Source organism: Arvicanthis niloticus, chromosome 6 (assembly GCF_011762505.2).
Source record: "Arvicanthis niloticus isolate mArvNil1 chromosome 6, mArvNil1.pat.X, whole genome shotgun sequence".
Taxonomy (NCBI): Eukaryota; Metazoa; Chordata; class Mammalia; order Rodentia; family Muridae; genus Arvicanthis; species Arvicanthis niloticus.
The window spans coordinates 91,208,179-91,225,880 of NC_047663.1; the positions used below are offsets into that span (position 1 = coordinate 91,208,179).

The 17,702-nt window shown below is 47.3% G+C and overlaps 1 protein-coding gene across 4 annotated transcripts in view; it reads right to left on the reverse strand.

Annotated features, from left to right (window-relative positions):
• The window catches only part of Abca3 (ATP binding cassette subfamily A member 3), a 55,169-nt gene that overhangs the window by 20,535 nt on the left and 16,932 nt on the right, over window positions 1-17,702 (reverse strand). For all 4 annotated transcript variants that reach the window (XM_034506099.2, XM_076937215.1, XM_076937216.1 and 1 more), the window contains 10 exons: window positions 11,894-12,153; window positions 9,874-9,990; window positions 9,571-9,691; window positions 8,518-8,691; window positions 5,099-5,280; window positions 3,034-3,177; window positions 2,463-2,592; window positions 1,508-1,662; window positions 1,089-1,244; window positions 691-901 (listed from right to left, as the gene is read on the reverse strand). In XM_034506099.2, the coding sequence (XP_034361990.1) occupies window positions 691-901; window positions 1,089-1,244; window positions 1,508-1,662; window positions 2,463-2,592; window positions 3,034-3,177; window positions 5,099-5,280; window positions 8,518-8,691; window positions 9,571-9,691; window positions 9,874-9,990; window positions 11,894-12,153 (1,650 nt within the window). The remainder of the gene's footprint in view (window positions 1-690; window positions 902-1,088; window positions 1,245-1,507; window positions 1,663-2,462; window positions 2,593-3,033; window positions 3,178-5,098; window positions 5,281-8,517; window positions 8,692-9,570; window positions 9,692-9,873; window positions 9,991-11,893; window positions 12,154-17,702) is intronic.

Here is a 17,702-nt window from a genome sequence, read left to right on the forward strand (position 1 = left end):
GCTTCTTATCCAAGAATGCTTTGCAGGAAATGGCCATTCTTATTCTCTTCAGAGACAAGGGTGTTGGACACAGGGCAATCAATGAGCAGGCTAACTAGGCAGACAGGCAAGTGGCAAGTAGAACTCTCGAGTAGGATGGGGACCACTCCTTCTTGATAAAGGTACCCCAGGATCTTCACTAGGCATGTGGTCACTCAGGACGTTGAGGCCCTGTCTAAGCTACTCTGGTTATGTTGGGGATCTCTAAGGGTATGTGCTTGGCACAGCAGAGAGGTGAGATGTGGACCATGGGGCATTTTGTGGGGAAGGGTACTCTTGTATGAGGGTAGGAGCCAGGTATGTAATGTTAGACCAGGAAGTAACAACAGAAAGCCAGCTATTCTACACAGCAGTGAGGCCTGGCCTATGTCGCCACCTGCTGGACTGGGTTGTGCGGTGACTCCCGGCCACTCTGAGAGCTCCACGTGGGAAAGCAGTGGTGACCACTCGCAGGGCTCCTGTCGACTCCCTCTGGTTCTGGCCTTTGGTAGTCCTGTTGTGGCTCACTGAGAGCCCCACCACACAAGATACCATGTTTTACCATTCCCACAAACCTCTGTGTAAAGATTGCTTGCCCAGTTACTGTCACAGAGAGTAGTGGCACTGGCCTTGTCATGAGGCTGACCTGGACTACATCTCCACACTGCTCACCGTATTTCTGCTTGAGAAACAGTGAAGACCCACAGCACTGGAGCTCCCCCTTGGCCAAGATGGCGATGCGGTCTCCCAGCAGGTCAGCTTCATCCATGAAGTGAGTGGTCAGCAGGACCGTACGGTCACTCTTCTGCTGCTGAAGAAGGTCCCAGATGGCCCTCCTGGACACTGCATCCATGCCTGAGGTGGGTTCGTCTAACATCAGCACCTAGAGGGCAGAGGTGAAGGAAATCATGTGACAATAATAAGGCCACTCTCAGGCTTAGGATGGCTGTGCCATGTGGCCTTCTGCAGCTTGCTTGGGGTTTTGACAAGCTGTCGTCACCACCCTGGGTTTGTCCTTGTATGGGAGCCTGACTTGGCTGCATCGAGTGGCCAGACCCCCCACCCTATACCTTAGAGCCCGCTATGAGGGCGATGCCAATGGAGAGCTTGCGCTTCATCCCCCCACTCAGGAACTTGGACCGCAAGTCCCGCTTGTCCTCCAGACTGAGGATGTGCAGCATCTGCTTGACTTCTTCAGGGCACTTCTGGAGAGAAAGGCCTTTCAGCTGAAAGGCAGGGATGAGAGGAGATGAGGCAGGTGGGGTTGACAGGAACTAAACCATCCAGCAAGTTCTCTGGCTCCAGAGATGTCCTCCCTTGACATTTCTGGACTCTGCTTATCCCTACACGACTACCCTTGCTTCCATGGAATAGCTCCCCAGAACAGACTCCTGTGAGGATAATGGTATACTGGGGCAGCCACAAAATCCCTAGGTATATTAGCAAGGGAATGTCACCACCCACGTGTCCCTGTCACCCACAGACTCACCTGTGCATAGAAGTAGAGATGTTCTGCCACTGTCAGGTTGTCAAACAGGACGTCATGCTGGGGACACAGGCCCAAGCTCTTGCGGATCTGAACCATGTCTTGGGAAATCTCATATCCATGAATATAAGCATGCCCACTGGTAGGGGGGAAGAGACCTGAAGCCGAATCAAAGGCCCCAAATTCATTATGAAGATCTTGTGCGAGGTACACGGCCTCCTTGACTCACGTAAGCTACTTCCCCCATTTTACTGAGGATCTTGTCCACAAGAGGGACCCTACATTTTTCCATGTTAGGTTCTATCCAGCCGAGCAGTAGGAGACAGGACGATGGGGCTCCAGCTCTGTTACAGGGCACACCACTTTATCATAATGAAGAACCTCATTCTCTCTGGCTGTGTCTCTCTCACACAGGTGTGTAGGTACTGAATCCATTCCGATCACTAGCCCCACTTTCAACATCACAGTGTGTGCTCTGACAAGCACCTCAATGTTCCAGGAAGACAAGGAGAAGCTCACATGGTGAACACACTAGGGGTGACAGGTTCCCGCCTTTCCTCTTTTTATCCCGTACTTTTTCCCATGGGTACTAGGACTGAGCCCACTGGGGCTCAATGAATGCCAGTCACTCCACCACTCAGTCACCTCCCTAGCTCAGCACAGGGGGTTGGAGTCAATCAACACGGGGTGGATATGTTCTTCTGTGACTGGAGAATTCCTCTTATTTGTTTTGGTTTGGGCATTCCTAGACAGAGGCTGAGGTAGGGTGGGAACCATTCAACACCTCCTCAGGTGCTCCCCTGGGTCTCGGGGCTAAAACTTTACTGGCTCTAAACACATGTCACTTCTCACAGGGAAGGACTAAGGCCCTGTGGGAAAACAAGTCTGTGGCTGATGTAAAGCAGACGGAGGGGAAGGGCCTGCCAGGCACAGACGGCCATGGGGCTACCTTACCTACCTGTCAGCATAGACATGGTCGTGGTCTTCCCAGCACCGTTGTGGCCCAGGAGGACTGTTATCTGTCCTTCATAGAGGTTCAGGGTCAGGTCTCTGATGCCCATCTTGTCCTTATTACCCACTTGGAACACCTGTAGGTACGTCAGAGGCTGCCTTGACTTCCTGTGGCCCCCAGGGCCTCCCTTTCCCTTTGGAACTTGACACTAACATCTCAGGATACTAAACCAAGTCCTATAATCCTGAATCCACACAGAACTGAGTTGTGGGGCCGAGGTTACAACGCCCTGTTAGCCCCTACATGACCTCCTTTTTGTCACTGTGCATCTGGTGTGGCATGAACTGAGAGGCCAGTGAGAGGTGCACCCAGGACTGTATGGTCACAGTGCCACAACACAATGCCTGCCAGCATGTGACCAGAGGTAGAGGGATGGTCTATGTCTATGTCCTGCAGAGTGGGTGGAGAGCAGCTGCCAGGAGGGAATCCCATCCTCCTTCAGGTGCTCAGGGCAGCTGGCGGGGGCACCTGCAGGAGAAAGTACTTGCCGATGACCTGTCTGCCTTCAAGGCCTCACCTTGGACAAGTGCTTGATCTTGATCCCAGCCACCAAGTCCTCCGGCTCGGCTTCAAAGTACTCGTTTCTGAGAGCCTTTTCTGGGTCGCTGCCTTCCTCCTCCTTCCCCACCACAGTCCTTGGATTCCCACACCAGTAGGAGGGCTGGGATGGAGGCAGATGGATGCCACAGTCAGTAGTGTCGGTCCGTTTTGTTTGCAATCAACAAAATAATTATCATTGACACACCAAACAGGCAAAACATGACCTGACACTCTCTTCGACTCCAGCACATGTCTTGATTTGATTGTACCTGGAAAAGCTCTAACTCTTGCTTTCCTAATCTGGTAAATGGGTACAAGAGTGGACTGTTGTGAAACTCAGATTTAACAGAGAGAAAAGGGAACTTGTCAGTGTATGAAGAGACATTGAGTATCCTGGGCCAGAGCACTGTCAGAGCCTAAGAGGAAGGAGGCTGTGTCTCAGCCTTCCCTGCTTACCATGGCGGCAGGTTCCCTGTGGACAGGGACACCAGAGAGAAAGCTGCCTGGTGAGGACCTGTTAGTTCTGTTCCCAGTACACAGAGGGATACTGCACTGGTAGTAGTGGATGCATCTCACATGTAAAGTGACCGTGAAGTCAAATGGGTTTCACATAACTAAAGGCCATAGTTTAATGGTAGCATTTCCCATCCACAGCTATAGACAGGGTCTAGCAATAGGTTCTGCCGTGCATTTGATGAAATACAACAGCTGATACTTGACAAATACTTGCTGAATCAAAACAATAAAAAAAGTGAACCTAATTATCAGTTGGAAACTGTTAGTAATGGTGAGGCCTTATACGGGGATGCTATGTGGTCATTAAATGAAGCTCATTCATTAAAAAAGCTAGATATTTAGGTAAAAATACATTGCTAAATTAACAATATATTTATAAATATGGCTACATAAAAGTCTAAAGAACTGCATTTATAAATAGATATACACAGGTACATGTGTTCGCTTAAGATAACAGAAACACTGTTAGAATAAAAACCAGTTTTCCATCTGGTTTGTAACATGGCCCATTTTTATTAAGCAAATTATCGACAGGGGCCAGGTAGAAAGTGCACAGGGCAAGTCTGAAGAGGCTCCGATGACCAGTGCTGTCAACTCCACAGCATCTAGGATCAACCAGGAGACAAACTTCTGGGTGTGTCTCCCAGGGAGTCTCTGGATTGGGTGCTGGGTGGGGTGGGAAGACCCACATTAAATATAGATTGTATCATCCATGACTGAAGAGAAAGGGGAAACAGGCTGAGCGCGGGCACTCAGGACATCTGCTTCCCGAATGGAGATGCCACGTAGCATCATGTCCCTGCTGCCATCGCTCCTCCCTCTCAATCTATGAGCCACAGTAAAGCCTTCTTTCCCTAGGATACTCTTGTCAGTCGTTCTGTCAATGAGAAAAGTATCACAGAGGCACAAGCAGGCGTCAACAGTGTTTTGTTTTTCTGGCAGTGGGAAGTGTTATCTATCTTAAAGCCTGCCCCTCTTTCTGGAAAAAAAAAAAAGCTTCATTGTTTTGTAGGCAGAAAACCCAGTAAGATATTTGTTATACTGGGGATATATCTCAGTATTAGAGGGCATGCCTAGCCGGGCAGTGGTGGTGCATGCCTTTAATCCCAGCACTTGGGAGGCAGAGGCAGGTGGATTTCTGAGTTCGAGGCCAGCCTGGTCTACAGAGTGAGTTCCAGGACAGCCAGGGCTACACAGAGAAACCCTGTCTCAAAAAACAAACAAACTAACAAAAACAACAAAAAAAGATTTTTCATGAATAAAGAAGCAAGTTTGGGGGCAGCAGAGGCTATGTGCACCAATTACTTTCCGTGTCCTTTTGTCTCAGACTCTGGGGGTGAGGCAGGGCTTCATCTCTCTGGACAAATCTTAAGGGCCCTCAGGACACATGCACAGGTCAGAGTTTTCTATCCCAGCCCTATGCAGGTGTCATGCTCTGGGACTTAAAGGGGTCCCAATTGAGTGCCGGGGACACCTTTGTCCCCCAAGAAGTGGCCTGCTTGAAGAACAGGGGCATCAGTACTCACCATAAGGAAGAAGTACCACGGCTGGGGTACGCCAAACTGGCCCGGGAAGACAGCCTCCACGTACCAGGTCACCAGGCCGTAGAGCGCCGAGTCCAGCAGGAGCATTCCCAGCACTTGTCCAAAGCAGAAGTCGTCATCTATGTTGACAGGGTTCAGGAGGTCACGCCACTGGACGCCAGTGCCTGGAGGATGGATGGGGAAACAGTCCTGAACTGTTTGAGCTGGCTAGGAGGGTGAGCCCTGGGAGCGCTTGATGGCGCCTGTATTCATGCTTGTATGCAAATTTCCCTGTGCTGTCACCTTGACTGTCTCTTTACAGACTTTGTAACAAGTCTGATAACTTTCAAGTCCCTCCCCTCCCCCAATGGTGGCTTGTATTCCAGGCTGACCTCAAACTTCCTGTGTAGATTAGAATGATGTGAATGATCTTGAGCTTCTAATCCCTTTGGCTCCACTTCCCTAGTGCTGGTATTACAGGTGTGTACTATCACCCGCAGTTTATGGTGTGTTAGAGATTGAACCCTAGATAAACACTACCAATTGCACTACATCCCTTCCCTAGCCAACTTCCTTCAAGTTTTAAACACAACAGTACAGTAAAAAAAAAAAAAAATCAGTAAATTGCAGAACTATCAAAGCTCAGAGGAGAGATAGCTCAGAGATTAAGAGCAATGGCACTTCTTCCTGAGAATCTGGTTTGATGCCTAGCACCAACCTGGTGGCTAACAACCCTCTGTAATTCCAGTTCTAGGGCATCCAACGCCCTCTTCTGACCTCTACAGGTAATCCATGCATGTGATCCATAGAGCGCAGGACACGGACACACACACACACACACACACACACACAACTACATACGTCTTTTAAAAATTTCTGTATCTGTCTTTAGACACACCAGAAGAGGGCATCAGATCCCATTACAGATGGTTGTGAGCCACCATGTGGTTGCTGGGAATTGAACTCAGGACCTCTGGAAGATCAGTCAGTGCTCTTAGCCAGTGAACCATCTCTGTAACCCCCATCTTTAAATTTTTCAAAAGTGAACTGACTAGATGGGTTTGCATTTCATTGGTTATATATGTGCATACACATGCATATGGCCCATATGTTCTTGGTTCCATGTATGCATACATGTGCATATGGCCCACACGTTTAGCTGTCTTGTCATTGTCGTTTGCTTGCTTTTGTTTTAGTTTGTAAGATGGGATTTCACTCTAGCCCATGTGTGGAGCTCATCACGTGGTCCAGGATGGCCTCAGACTCACAGAAGTCCTGCTTAAGCGCCCTCAGTGGTGCGACCACACTGCTCAGTGGTATGGTTTGAATGCACCATCTTAAGTTCACTGGTCAGAAATTCAGTTCCCAGGTTAACAGTGTGGGAGACAGCCCGCATAAATGGACAACACTGTCATATAAAAGGTCCTACAGGAGTGGATTTTGTCTCTTTCAGTCTCCTGCTCTGTGACAGATGACATTCATGGTGCCATCTTGGAAGTAACCACTGGGCTCTTACCATCTCACATCTTAGGACTTCCCAACTTCTAGAACTGAGAAATAAATTCCTGCTCTTCACCAATTTCCCAATCTCAGGTATTTTGTGATAGCAATACAAACAGACAAAGACATATGACTGGGAGGAACGGATCATTTAGCCTTAGAGAACATTTAGGTGTGGAAGAGCCAAGAACATCTTAAATGATCTCAGGTGAGTCTTTAAGAAGGTAGCTGGAGAGACGGCTCAGCAGGTAAGAGCACTGACTGCTCTTCAGAGGTCTTGAGTTCAATTCCCAGCAACCACATGGTGGCTCACAACCATCTGTAATGGGATCTGATGCTCTCTTCTGATGTGTCTGAAGACAGCTGCAGTGTACTTATATACATAAAATAAATAAATAATTCTTAAGAAAAAAAGAAGGTAGATTACAAACTGTGCAGTAGTGGTGTAAGCCTATAATCCCAGCACTCGGGAGGCAGAGGCAGATGGATCTCTGAGTTTGAGGCCAGCCTGGTCTACAGAGTGAGTTTTAGAACAGCCAGGGCTACACAGAGCACAGAGGAACCCTGTTTAGAAAAAAAAGGAGGTAGATTACATGCACTGCACTTCTTCTAGAAAAGCTGAACTGCACGAAAAGCCCCCGAGAGTGGATGTCAGGGTCACGTGTAGTGGCCAGACATGGCTACCATATCCTCACCTGTCCTGCGAACAGGAGAAGGGGGGCCATGTTCCAATCTGTGGTCCCCTCTCCATTGTTCTCCTGTGAGAGGGGTTGGCCCAATCCATAAGTCACAGGGGCCTTGTCATAAAAGGCTTGGAGCCTCTGAACTCTGAGTATGCATCACGAGGTTTACAAAAGCAGGAATGCACTAGTCAGTCAGTCCAGCCAGGGTCTCATTTGGCCTTCGTGATGTTTGAAGACAGGAAATTTCACAACAATCAGAACATGCTTTTCTAGGGCTCTCACTGGTTTCTCTCTCAGGATTCCCTGCCTTCACGGTTGCAGAGGGTACTGGAGTGAGGACATGCTAACCCTATACTCATCAAAAACTGGGAGCTGACTCAAAGACCTCAAAATCCCCTGGCTTTGAGGTCACTTGCGCAACTGCTCTGAAGGTGTGAAGAAGGAAGAGAGCTGACTAGACAGCTCGGGGTACCAGCACGCACGGACAATCCTGATGACTCAGTGAGCTCTGTTGCCAGGCTCGTGTGGAAGAAGGAACTCACATGGTGAAAGCAGAGATCAACTCCTCAGGGTTGGCATTCACACATGCTCCGTGGTGCATGTATGCGCTTGTGTACATACAAACATTCACAATAAAATATGTAATAGAAAAGTTTTTAAAGGGATAGCAAGATAGCTTAAGAGCATGTGTGGCTCCCAGGGGAATGGGGTTGAATTCCCAGCACCCACATCAGATAGCTTGCCATACCTCATAACTCTAGCTCTTGGGGATCTGATACCTTCTTTTTGACTTTATAGCACATTCTCTCACGTGTGTGTGTGTGTGTGTGTGTGTGTGTGTGCGCACACACACATACATACACACATAGAGATGAAAATAAAAATACATTTTAAAAAAGCTTTAAAACAAAAGTAGGAAGTGACTCAGAAACCAACTGGTAAAATCCAGTCATTGGGCAGAGCAGCTTGGTGACCACCACCTCTGGGCGTTTTAGCCCTTAGTTGTATTTGGCTTCTATTGGCCTTATCTGGGCTATTTCTCCATCAGACTAGGGCCAAACTAGCTCTCTGTACACACCCAGTTCTTGTTTTATAATGAAGGCCTAGCTCAGGTGTTCCAATCAGCCTACCTTCCACCTGAGGTGAGTCTAACTGCTGGGAACACTTTTGGCAAGATGCTCCCTAAGCTGCAAGAATCAGGAAATGGGGATCTGAGGACTTACTGAGGACAAGACTCACCTTTGGCTTCAAATTTTCCTATGAGCTGGGCTCCCATTGCCATGGCAACATTAGATAGGAGACAGGACAAGAGCTTTTGACTCAGTGTCATCCAGTTGTACCGAGGAGCCACGAAAAAGTAGGGGGTGTAGGTGAAGAAGTAGAGGAAGCCACCCACGGCTGCTGCTATGTTGGCTGTGGGGACAAAGAGCATGGGGTGCTATAAACTTGCCATGAGACTTGCAGGAGTGACAGTGGTCAGAGTCCCATCCCACCCAAATCCCAGCACTGGGGGACTGTAGCTTCTTCTGGCGTTGTCAGGCCCCTTGTACAGGTCCTCTGCCCACCTGAAGCAGTACACACACAAATGTGTACACATACAGCAGGCTGGCAACAGCCTGAAGGGGAAATAGGAACTAAACTACTATTTTGCAAGTGGTTTTTCAAACAATAAAAGTACTAGGGAGCTTGGGATTCACAGTGTGGTATCGACTGACCTTTAAAAGCATTTCAAACTAAGGGTAATCACTAAGAGAAACGTAGTTTGTATATTCCAAGCCATCGGAGCTCCAAATACTATTGGAAGCATTCGCTGACCAACAGAAGGCAGCAAGGGAAAAAACATAAGCACCACCAACAAGCTGAACTCAAAACTCAAAGAGCAGAGCCACCCTTGAATGTACCACAATTGCAGGGGGCAAGTGGATAAAGCTTCTATTTCTAGTATTCTTAGCAGTCCACAGTGGACACGTTTGCCTTCTGTCGACCCCCCTGTGCCCTAACACATCCTGTCTCTCCTCCTCAGCCCACCACAGGTGCTTTCTGCCCCCAATTCATCGCCCAGCTTCATCCTGGGGAACTCTGGGAGGCTCATGAGCTTTCCTGCATTCCTGTCTGCCTTCCCTCAAACCAGTTATATTAAGCCTCAGTCTTTCAGGAGTTCTCTCTTCAGTCCAGCCTCTGGATCATTAAAAATACATACCCTTGACTCCTTAACTGTGCATAAATCCCCTTAGTTTCCCTGGACTTGGGTTACCCTTGTCCTCTGGCCTAAAGGGGAACAACAGGGCTCACCTTTACTGAAGAAGGTGCTGACCATGAAGCTGAAGGAGATGGAGGAGATTGCAAAGCACAGCAGGAAGACCAGAACCAGGGAGGGATCACTGTTCGAAAGGACGGCTATGTCCTTCTTCACCTGCAGGACAGGCGGGCTAGGTGAGGCAGGGAAGGCAGACAGGAACTAGGCAGATCTAAAGGTGCAGGTCAGCGGAAGTCCTGCTCGTCTTCTACAGCAGGGGAAACACTTGCCCTGAGGTCAGGGGCCATGAATGGTCTCTGTACCCTCTTCTCCAGAGCCCTCACAGAAGCCACACTTACTTTGACACAGAACAGCAGGGTCATGAAGGAGACCACGATGAGGAAGAACAGGAAGAACATGAGGAACCAGGCGCTCCAGTGCAGCCAGCTGCTGAGCCCCATCATACGCATATACTCCTGGGAACGGGAGACAGCATCACACCGTAGGGCCCTGTCCTGTTTGCATGCGGCTAGCTTTTCCCCATAGCCTTGCGTGTGCCGGTCTGCTTACATATATACAGTACCATGTATAGAGTAGGGAGGTAGAGCTGTAATTCTTACAGCACAGGCAGGAATTATCCAGCACCCGAAGGGAAAGAGAAGGCTGTGGTCTGGCATGCTAGTTTTTGTCCAACAGCTCTTAGCCCCGTGGGATACAGATCTAGCTTTTTCTATCTTTTATCATCATCACACACTACCCTATCTGGGATGCTATCCCTGATTGTCAATTAGTTGTCCTTTCTTCCTAAGTCATGATGGAGACCATGATATCCTATCTCCAGCCCACAACTCAGTATGGTCTGGCTCTGCTCCACTTCATGAGAGCGAAGTCATCTCCCAACTGGGCCCAGTAAGCTCTGTCATGCTGGGAAGCAACTCTTCTCTGCTTGTGCCTCATTCATGTCTGACACAGGTACCCAATAGGTATTAAGTTGATGAATTCTCTGAGTCCTTCTGGGAAGCCTTGTGTGCTGAGGAGCCACTCCAAACTCTCAAGAGATGCTCCCAAGTCTTCACGTAGCTCGAGACGATTCCCAGAAGCCACGGGTGTGGCAGCTGCCATTAAAGTCCCCTCCCATGGCTGGCAGACAGATTCTGCCATCCTGACCACACTGCCAGCAGCCTCCTGGGCTGTGAGCCTTGACAGTTTGTGGCTGAGGACATGTATTAAGAGATGGGGGCAGACATTCATTTTCGTTCCCACTTTGAAGGAGAAGCCCAGAACCCTTTTAGGGAAGGGTGCGTTCTGTCTCTGTAGACAAACAGGGTAAGGTGATGTGGAGCACCTCTGACCACACCTTCCCCTCTCTCCTGTTTATCAGGTGATCAGGAAATGCCAGGAGGAAACCCAACTCTTGCACTGACCAGTACTGCCTATGGGTATGGGAGTCTAAAGCTGGACTGCCAGTGGCAGTGAAAGTGAACACTCAGCTCTTTGCTGGCAGTGTGGCTCACTGGGGAGTTTTTTTACATTCTTGAAGCCCTGAGGCCGGGCAGTGGTGGCGCACGCCTGTAATCCCAGCACTTGGGAGGCAGAGGCAGGCGGATTTCTGAGTTTGAGGCCAGCCTGGTCTACAGAGTGAGTTCCAGGACTGCCAAGGCTATACAGAGAAACCCTGTCTCGAAAAACAAAAACAAAAACAAGAGAAGAAGCCCTGAGTTCCATTTTTAGCACTGAAAACAAAAAATCAAGACCAAAAAACCTAGGAGGATCTTGAAGGAGTTAACAGAAGGGAAAAACATAGTCAAAACACATTATATGAAAAAATATTTGAAAAGAAGAAACAACATTATAAAGAGAATATAAAACAGAAACAAAACCAAACAACAAAACCAAACAACAATAACGAACAACAAAAAGCAAACAAGGCAGTGGTGTCACATGCCTTTAATCCCAGCACTCGGAAGGCAAAGGCAGGCAGGTCTCTGGCCGACCACATTGACAAAGGGAGTTACAGGACAGCCAAGGCTATATAGAGAATCACTGTCTTGACAAAAGCAAATTAAAAAAACCAAACCAAGCTGAAACCCCCAAACAAACAAAAAACATAACAAACCAAAATCCAGCTCCCCAAGTGCTGCATGGAGACAGAAAGCACCCCCACTATCAGAATCTAAGCACAGCAGCCGGACTTCAAAGACCCTGTGCCATAACAGGTGTCCACACTGCATCCTGGCTCTAATGGTTCCAGCATACAGGAAGGAGCCCTGGCTCATGGCAGCAGCCTTGAGACAGGCCAATTCTTTCGAGGGAGTCCCAGGATCCGGCATTCTCAAATTGACTTGCCAGTCTACTGCAAAGCCATGCACAGATGGTTACCTTTAGTTTTTTCTCTTTCTCCTGCACCACAGCCCGGATGATGGTGAGGGAGGTGTAGGTGAAACTCAGCATCAGCAGCAGAGGAAGCTGGTACTGGATGGCAATGAGGAATGGATCTGAGATGTATGGTGGGAACGGGAACCTTTTGGTGATCACCGTGAGCTTCTGGAACAGCTGGTGTGCAGAGGCGTTGGCATGGTAATGCATGATAGCTTTGTCTACAGCGTGTTGCACAGCCAGGAAGCCTTCGTGGATGTACCCTGATTTCAGAAACAGAGGACAGTTGTGTCATAGTGCTGCCCATGAGATAGACTTCCCTGGTTTCGCAGAGGTAGGGCTGGAGGAGGCAAGGGGTAGCTTTACCTGATACCCTACTCTGTGGACCACTAATAGCATCTGACACCATTCAGTGGTCTCAAGGATAAGAGAAAGCATGCCACATGTTGCCAAGTGACACTTCTATTTCATAATTAACATAACCCACACAAAATCATAACCATGATCACATTTTAAAAATAGCTTGATTTAGGACCAGAGAGATAGTTCAGTGGGTAAGAGCGCTCAACACATAAGCATGAGAACCTGGTTTGAATCTGCATCACCCTCACAAAAGCACCATGTGCATGCCTGTAAACCCTAGCATTTCAGGGTGGAGCCAGGCAGATCCTGCGAGCTTACTGGTCAGCCAGCTTAGCGCAAAATAGTGTAGTTCAGTGAGATACAGTGTCAAAGATGCCAAGTGATAAAGGCAGGACATTCAACACTGGCCTACCCATGAGCACAATTGTGTACATGTACACACGTACACACACACGCACACACACACACACACACGCACACGCAAACACACACGCGCACATAACATAATATTTTTCAAAGCCTATTTTAATGATGGTTCTTAAATGCTTTAACCTCCCCCCCAAAAGAGGTTGTGGGAAAGAAAGGATATGGGGGAAGTGGACCTGTTTAAAAAGGTTCTTTAGAGTAACTCTCATCTTGTTGTCTTGAAATTGAGAGTGAAGTTTACAGGTTAGTAGTGGCAGCTTGATCTACTCACAAACACTTTACAGAGCTACCAGTAGTCCAGTTCGGTAGAGCAGGGATAGTAAACACGAATCAGCAGCAGTGGCACTATCTAGCAGAGACAGCCAGGCCTCAGCCTTGGCACGAGTTAGTAGGAGGAACCCGGAGGAACTCCAGAAGTTCTCAGCTGTGTCTCGCTCAGCTCAGCTCAGCTCAGCTCAGCTCAGCTCAGCTCAGCTCAGCAAAGACTCAAGACCCACAAGCACTGTATAACTAGTTCTGTAAGTCCAGCTTAGCCTCCATCAATGTCTGTGGAGTTCTATTTACACCCTCCAAACATCATGTGTCTTCTATGTGTCTTGTCTCAGGACATGTTTTGTCTCAGCACATGTATCTGTCTCAGCTGACATCACTCTGCCAATCAGCCTTAGTCCTCGGAAGTGGCAAGAAATTGTAGCACACCACCAGGAGTTTTTTGGTGCATTTCTCTCTATGGAGTCCTGACAAATGCAGCTCAACTACGCAATGTATGTCAGCTACACAATGTATGAGCAATACATTCGTGTCCTTAGGGAAGAATCCTTCCTCGTGTGTTCTTCCACATACCTGCTTTAGCAGAACATCCTTTTTCCTGTGTCTGGTTAAGCTAAATGTTCCTTCACAATGCCTTAGTCTTTTACCTGTGTCCACTTCTGCTTAATGTTCCTTCATGTGTTTGCCCCAGCAAAACACCATCCAACCGACTTTCCAAAGAACCCTTAAGTTCCCACTTCACACACACACACTACACACATGCACACACCAAACACATTACGTATGCTATACACACATACCCAACACACTAAACACACATAACCTGATATGAATTCAGTGGGAGAGAGACCCTGTATTCCTCAAATGGGTGGAATGACAATTCTTAACAGATAAATCTCAGGCTAGATAGGTACCAGAAAGGAAACCACTAAGAGTGAAGACAGGAGACACAGTTGTTAAGGTCTAGGTAAAATACTAAAGCCTAGATGCAATGGTGAGACCTAGGTAACTGTTAGCTGGCTAGCCTGATATTTTGTGCTACTACTAATATTATAATGAAACCTTTTCACATGTTGTTTCTGCTGGTACTAGGAAACTCTCTCATGCCCAGGTTGATTACATATTCTCTTATGTTCTGTGCTCTTGGAAGCCAGCAGAACGCTTTGTAAAAATCTACAATAACCAACCACCCAGAAGCACTTCCAGTACCTGCATATAAGCTTCTTATTTGCTTTTATACGTTGCCCCTGGGATGGACCCCAATATAAGAGAGACACCTGTCCCAATATAAGAAACTATCTGGAATAAGGCTTCCATTTTGAATAGTGGTTGAGTAAAGTGTAAGTTCCTAAGTACTCTCTGGGAACTGACATCCTACTTGGCAGAAAGAGATGTGTGTGTGCGTAACTGACATCCTGGTTGGCAAGTTAAGATATGAATGCTAGACAAGTCCCATCCTGGTTGACAAGTTAGGACATGAATGTTAGACAAGGTAAGTCCTCTGCCACAGGTGAATACCCCAACCAATGGGAGCAGGATAAATATACAACACAGACATGTTCCTAAGGAAGTCTCCTATCCCTAAATTCTGATTGGTGGAATAACTTGACACAGATGTTTGTGTATTTTAGGCTTTAAAACCCTGTACGGGGTGCTGGAGAGGAGGCTCAGCGCTTAAGAGTACCAACTGCTCTTCCAGAGGTCCTGGGTTCAATTCCCAGCAACCACATGGTGGCTCATAACCATCTGTGATGAGACCTGGTGCCTTTTTAGGGGGTGTCTGAAGACAGCTACAGTGTCCATATATAATAAATGAATGAATGAATAAATAAACCTTTGGGCCAGAGTGAGCAGGGCCAGAGCGAGTGGAATGGAGTGAGCAGGATCTGGAGTGAGAGGGAGAAGGGAAGGGGGAAAAAACCAACCAATCAAACAAACAAGAACCCTGTAGAATCTTAATTCAAGGTAATGGTTCACTTTCCAAATCTGAACTATGGCCCTGACAGATCAGCCCTGAGGTGTATACTCAATAAACTATCTATGTCTGATTGAGATTGGTGTTCATGTGGTTTGTGAGATGATTCTTGGATAACATAAGGATAACGAAAAAAGTGAAAGACCAGAATTTGCCATATTTGTTGAGAGGGCCAGGTCTTGAGTGCTATCCCAGTAGTTTAAGTGTCAAGAGAAAGAAACTAATGGCCCAGTTGCCTAATTGTGACTCTAGGTGGAAGGTGGCAGAGCTGAGATAGAAGCTGAGATCTTTGCCCAAGTGGAGTCAGAGAGGATTTGGTGAGAGGCAGCTTGAAACAGCAGGTCTGGTCTGGTCTGGTCTGGTCTGGTCTGGTCTGGTCTGGTCTGGTCTGGTCTGTTTTCTGTTTTGTTGTCTTAGCAGCTCAGGTGGTTGGTAATCTGACACAGGGTTAATTGTGAATTAGTGTCTACTGGACTGTGTTTCCTCCTAGGGGGGTCAGGGAAAATCTGTTCCTCCCCTCTTCCAGTTTGCATCTATCTCTACATCCCTTGGGTCATGGTCCCTTCCTTTACTTTAAAGACTAACAAGGTGGTCCCTCAAGTTTCGCTCACACTTTCTTTTGCAGCCTTGGTCTACTTTTATGTTTGTTTTTCAAGACAGGGTCTCTCTGTGTAACTCTGCTATCCTGGAACTTGCTCTGTAGACCAGGCTGGCTTTGAACTCACAGAGATCTACTTGCCTCTGCCTTCTGATTGCCACCTGGCTGCTTTTGTCTACTTTTAAGGATTCTGCTATTACAATGGCTCCTGGAGGGTAACTGAGAAGTTTGCTATCTTGAATCTGGTACCTACCAGACTTAATTTCCTTCTACCTCAAACAGGCTGCAGTTCTGAATGACTGGGATGGATCAATTTAGGGATCGTAATTTGACCTACCTTAGCTGGCTCCTCTGGACTCCCCAAAGGGTCTGAAATAAAAAGCTCAAAGGGAAAGAGGCCAGCAACAGTAGCAAGCAGTGCCCTAAAGCATACAAGGCCTGATGTATGATAAACCCAAGGAAGAAGTGGGTTTAGGATTAGGAGATAAAAGGCAGCCAGAGATCCAAGCTCTTAGCCTCAGGACAAACGAGGGAATAGGCCACAGGCCGGAGTGGTTAGATACAAATATCTTGAGACACAAAACTGTCTGGTCACCTGGGTGACCTATAGAAAAGAGAAAAGCAAAATACTAGCCACAGTCCTAATGTAAGTTATCAAGTGCTGACAGTCTTCTGTCTCGCTCTGGTTTTATGATCATAATGCTACTGGTGTGTGTCATGGCCAGTGCTGGTGGAGCAAGGATTCTCACTGGACACTTCACAGTGAATGCTAGCCTCACTGGACAGACAGAGACACTTAGGCCCAGGGAGGGGTTCAGCTGAGCATGGGACCCCCAAAACTTTGTCTTCTAAGTCATGCCTTCTCATGACTGTCTTCTCTACAGATAACTGCCTGCTATTTGCTCACATAGTTTCCTCAGAAGACTACCTGCAGCTCAGCAGCTTCCATCCTTATAACTGTGGCAACTTGATAGTCTAGGGCAGTGGTTCTCAACCTGTGGGTTGGAACCTCTTTGAGGATTGCATATCAGATACCCTACATATCTGATATTGCATATCAGATAATTGCACAGTAGCACAATTACAGTTACGAAGTAGCAACAAAATAATGTTATGGTTGGGGTCACTGCAACATGAGGAACTGTATTAAAGGGTCACAGCATGAGGAAGCTTGAGAACACATCTAAGGCATGAAGCCATAAGTCTGTAATCCATTAGGTTTCCACTGGGGAAATGTTTGTGACCACAATAAATAAAACCACGGAAACTATTGTTGTATTGTAAGTTCTCTTGTTCTGTTAGACTCTGGTGGACTTTTAGTTTTTCTTTTCTTTTTTCTCCTCTCCTTTCTTTCTTCCCTCCCTCCCTCCCCCCTCCCTCCCTTCCTTCCTTCCTTCCTTCCTTCCTTTTTTGGTTTTTGGTTGGTTTTTCAAGGCAAAATTTCTGTGTGTAGCCCTGGCTGGCCTGGTGTGTGTCCCCATTGCCCAGAAAGGAGATACTTTTTAAAAAACTAAATAAATTAAAAAATGTTTTACACGAATAGGTGTTTTGCAGCCAATATGTCTATGTACCATGTACATGCCTGGTCAACCGGAACAGGCATTATATATAGCTTTTAGCTGCCATGTGGGTACTGGGAATCAAACCTGGGTCTTCTGGAAGAGCAGTCAATGTTCCTACCCTGAACCATCTCATCCTCCCTGGGGGAGGTCATATATTGATCAAGGCGTTCTTAGTGAGTCTGGGACAAAAGTGAGATTAGACCTGGCCTGCCATATGCTAATGTTGTTAACCGTTCCACTTACCCTGCAGGCTTTCATAAACTTCTAAACAACTCGGGAAAGTCTTTCACAGGTTTGGCCACCATGCCTGGCTTATGACATTTCCACTTGTCAGCTGCTGCAAATGTTTTGGTGATAGGTTTTTCTTTTAGGAGCAAATTTTGAGTTTGTACACACTGAAATCTTTCAATCTTTTTCTGTAAGAGTTACTTTACTTTTGTATTCCTTAAAATTATTTTATATGTCTGGGTGTTTTTCCTGCATGGATGTCTGTGTCCCACATCAGTGCTTTCTTGGTGTCTGAAGAGGCCAGAGGACATTGATCCCCTGGACTGGAGCTACGCAGAGTTTCAGACACCATGTGCATGCTGGGAATTCACCCCAGTCCTCTGGAAGAAC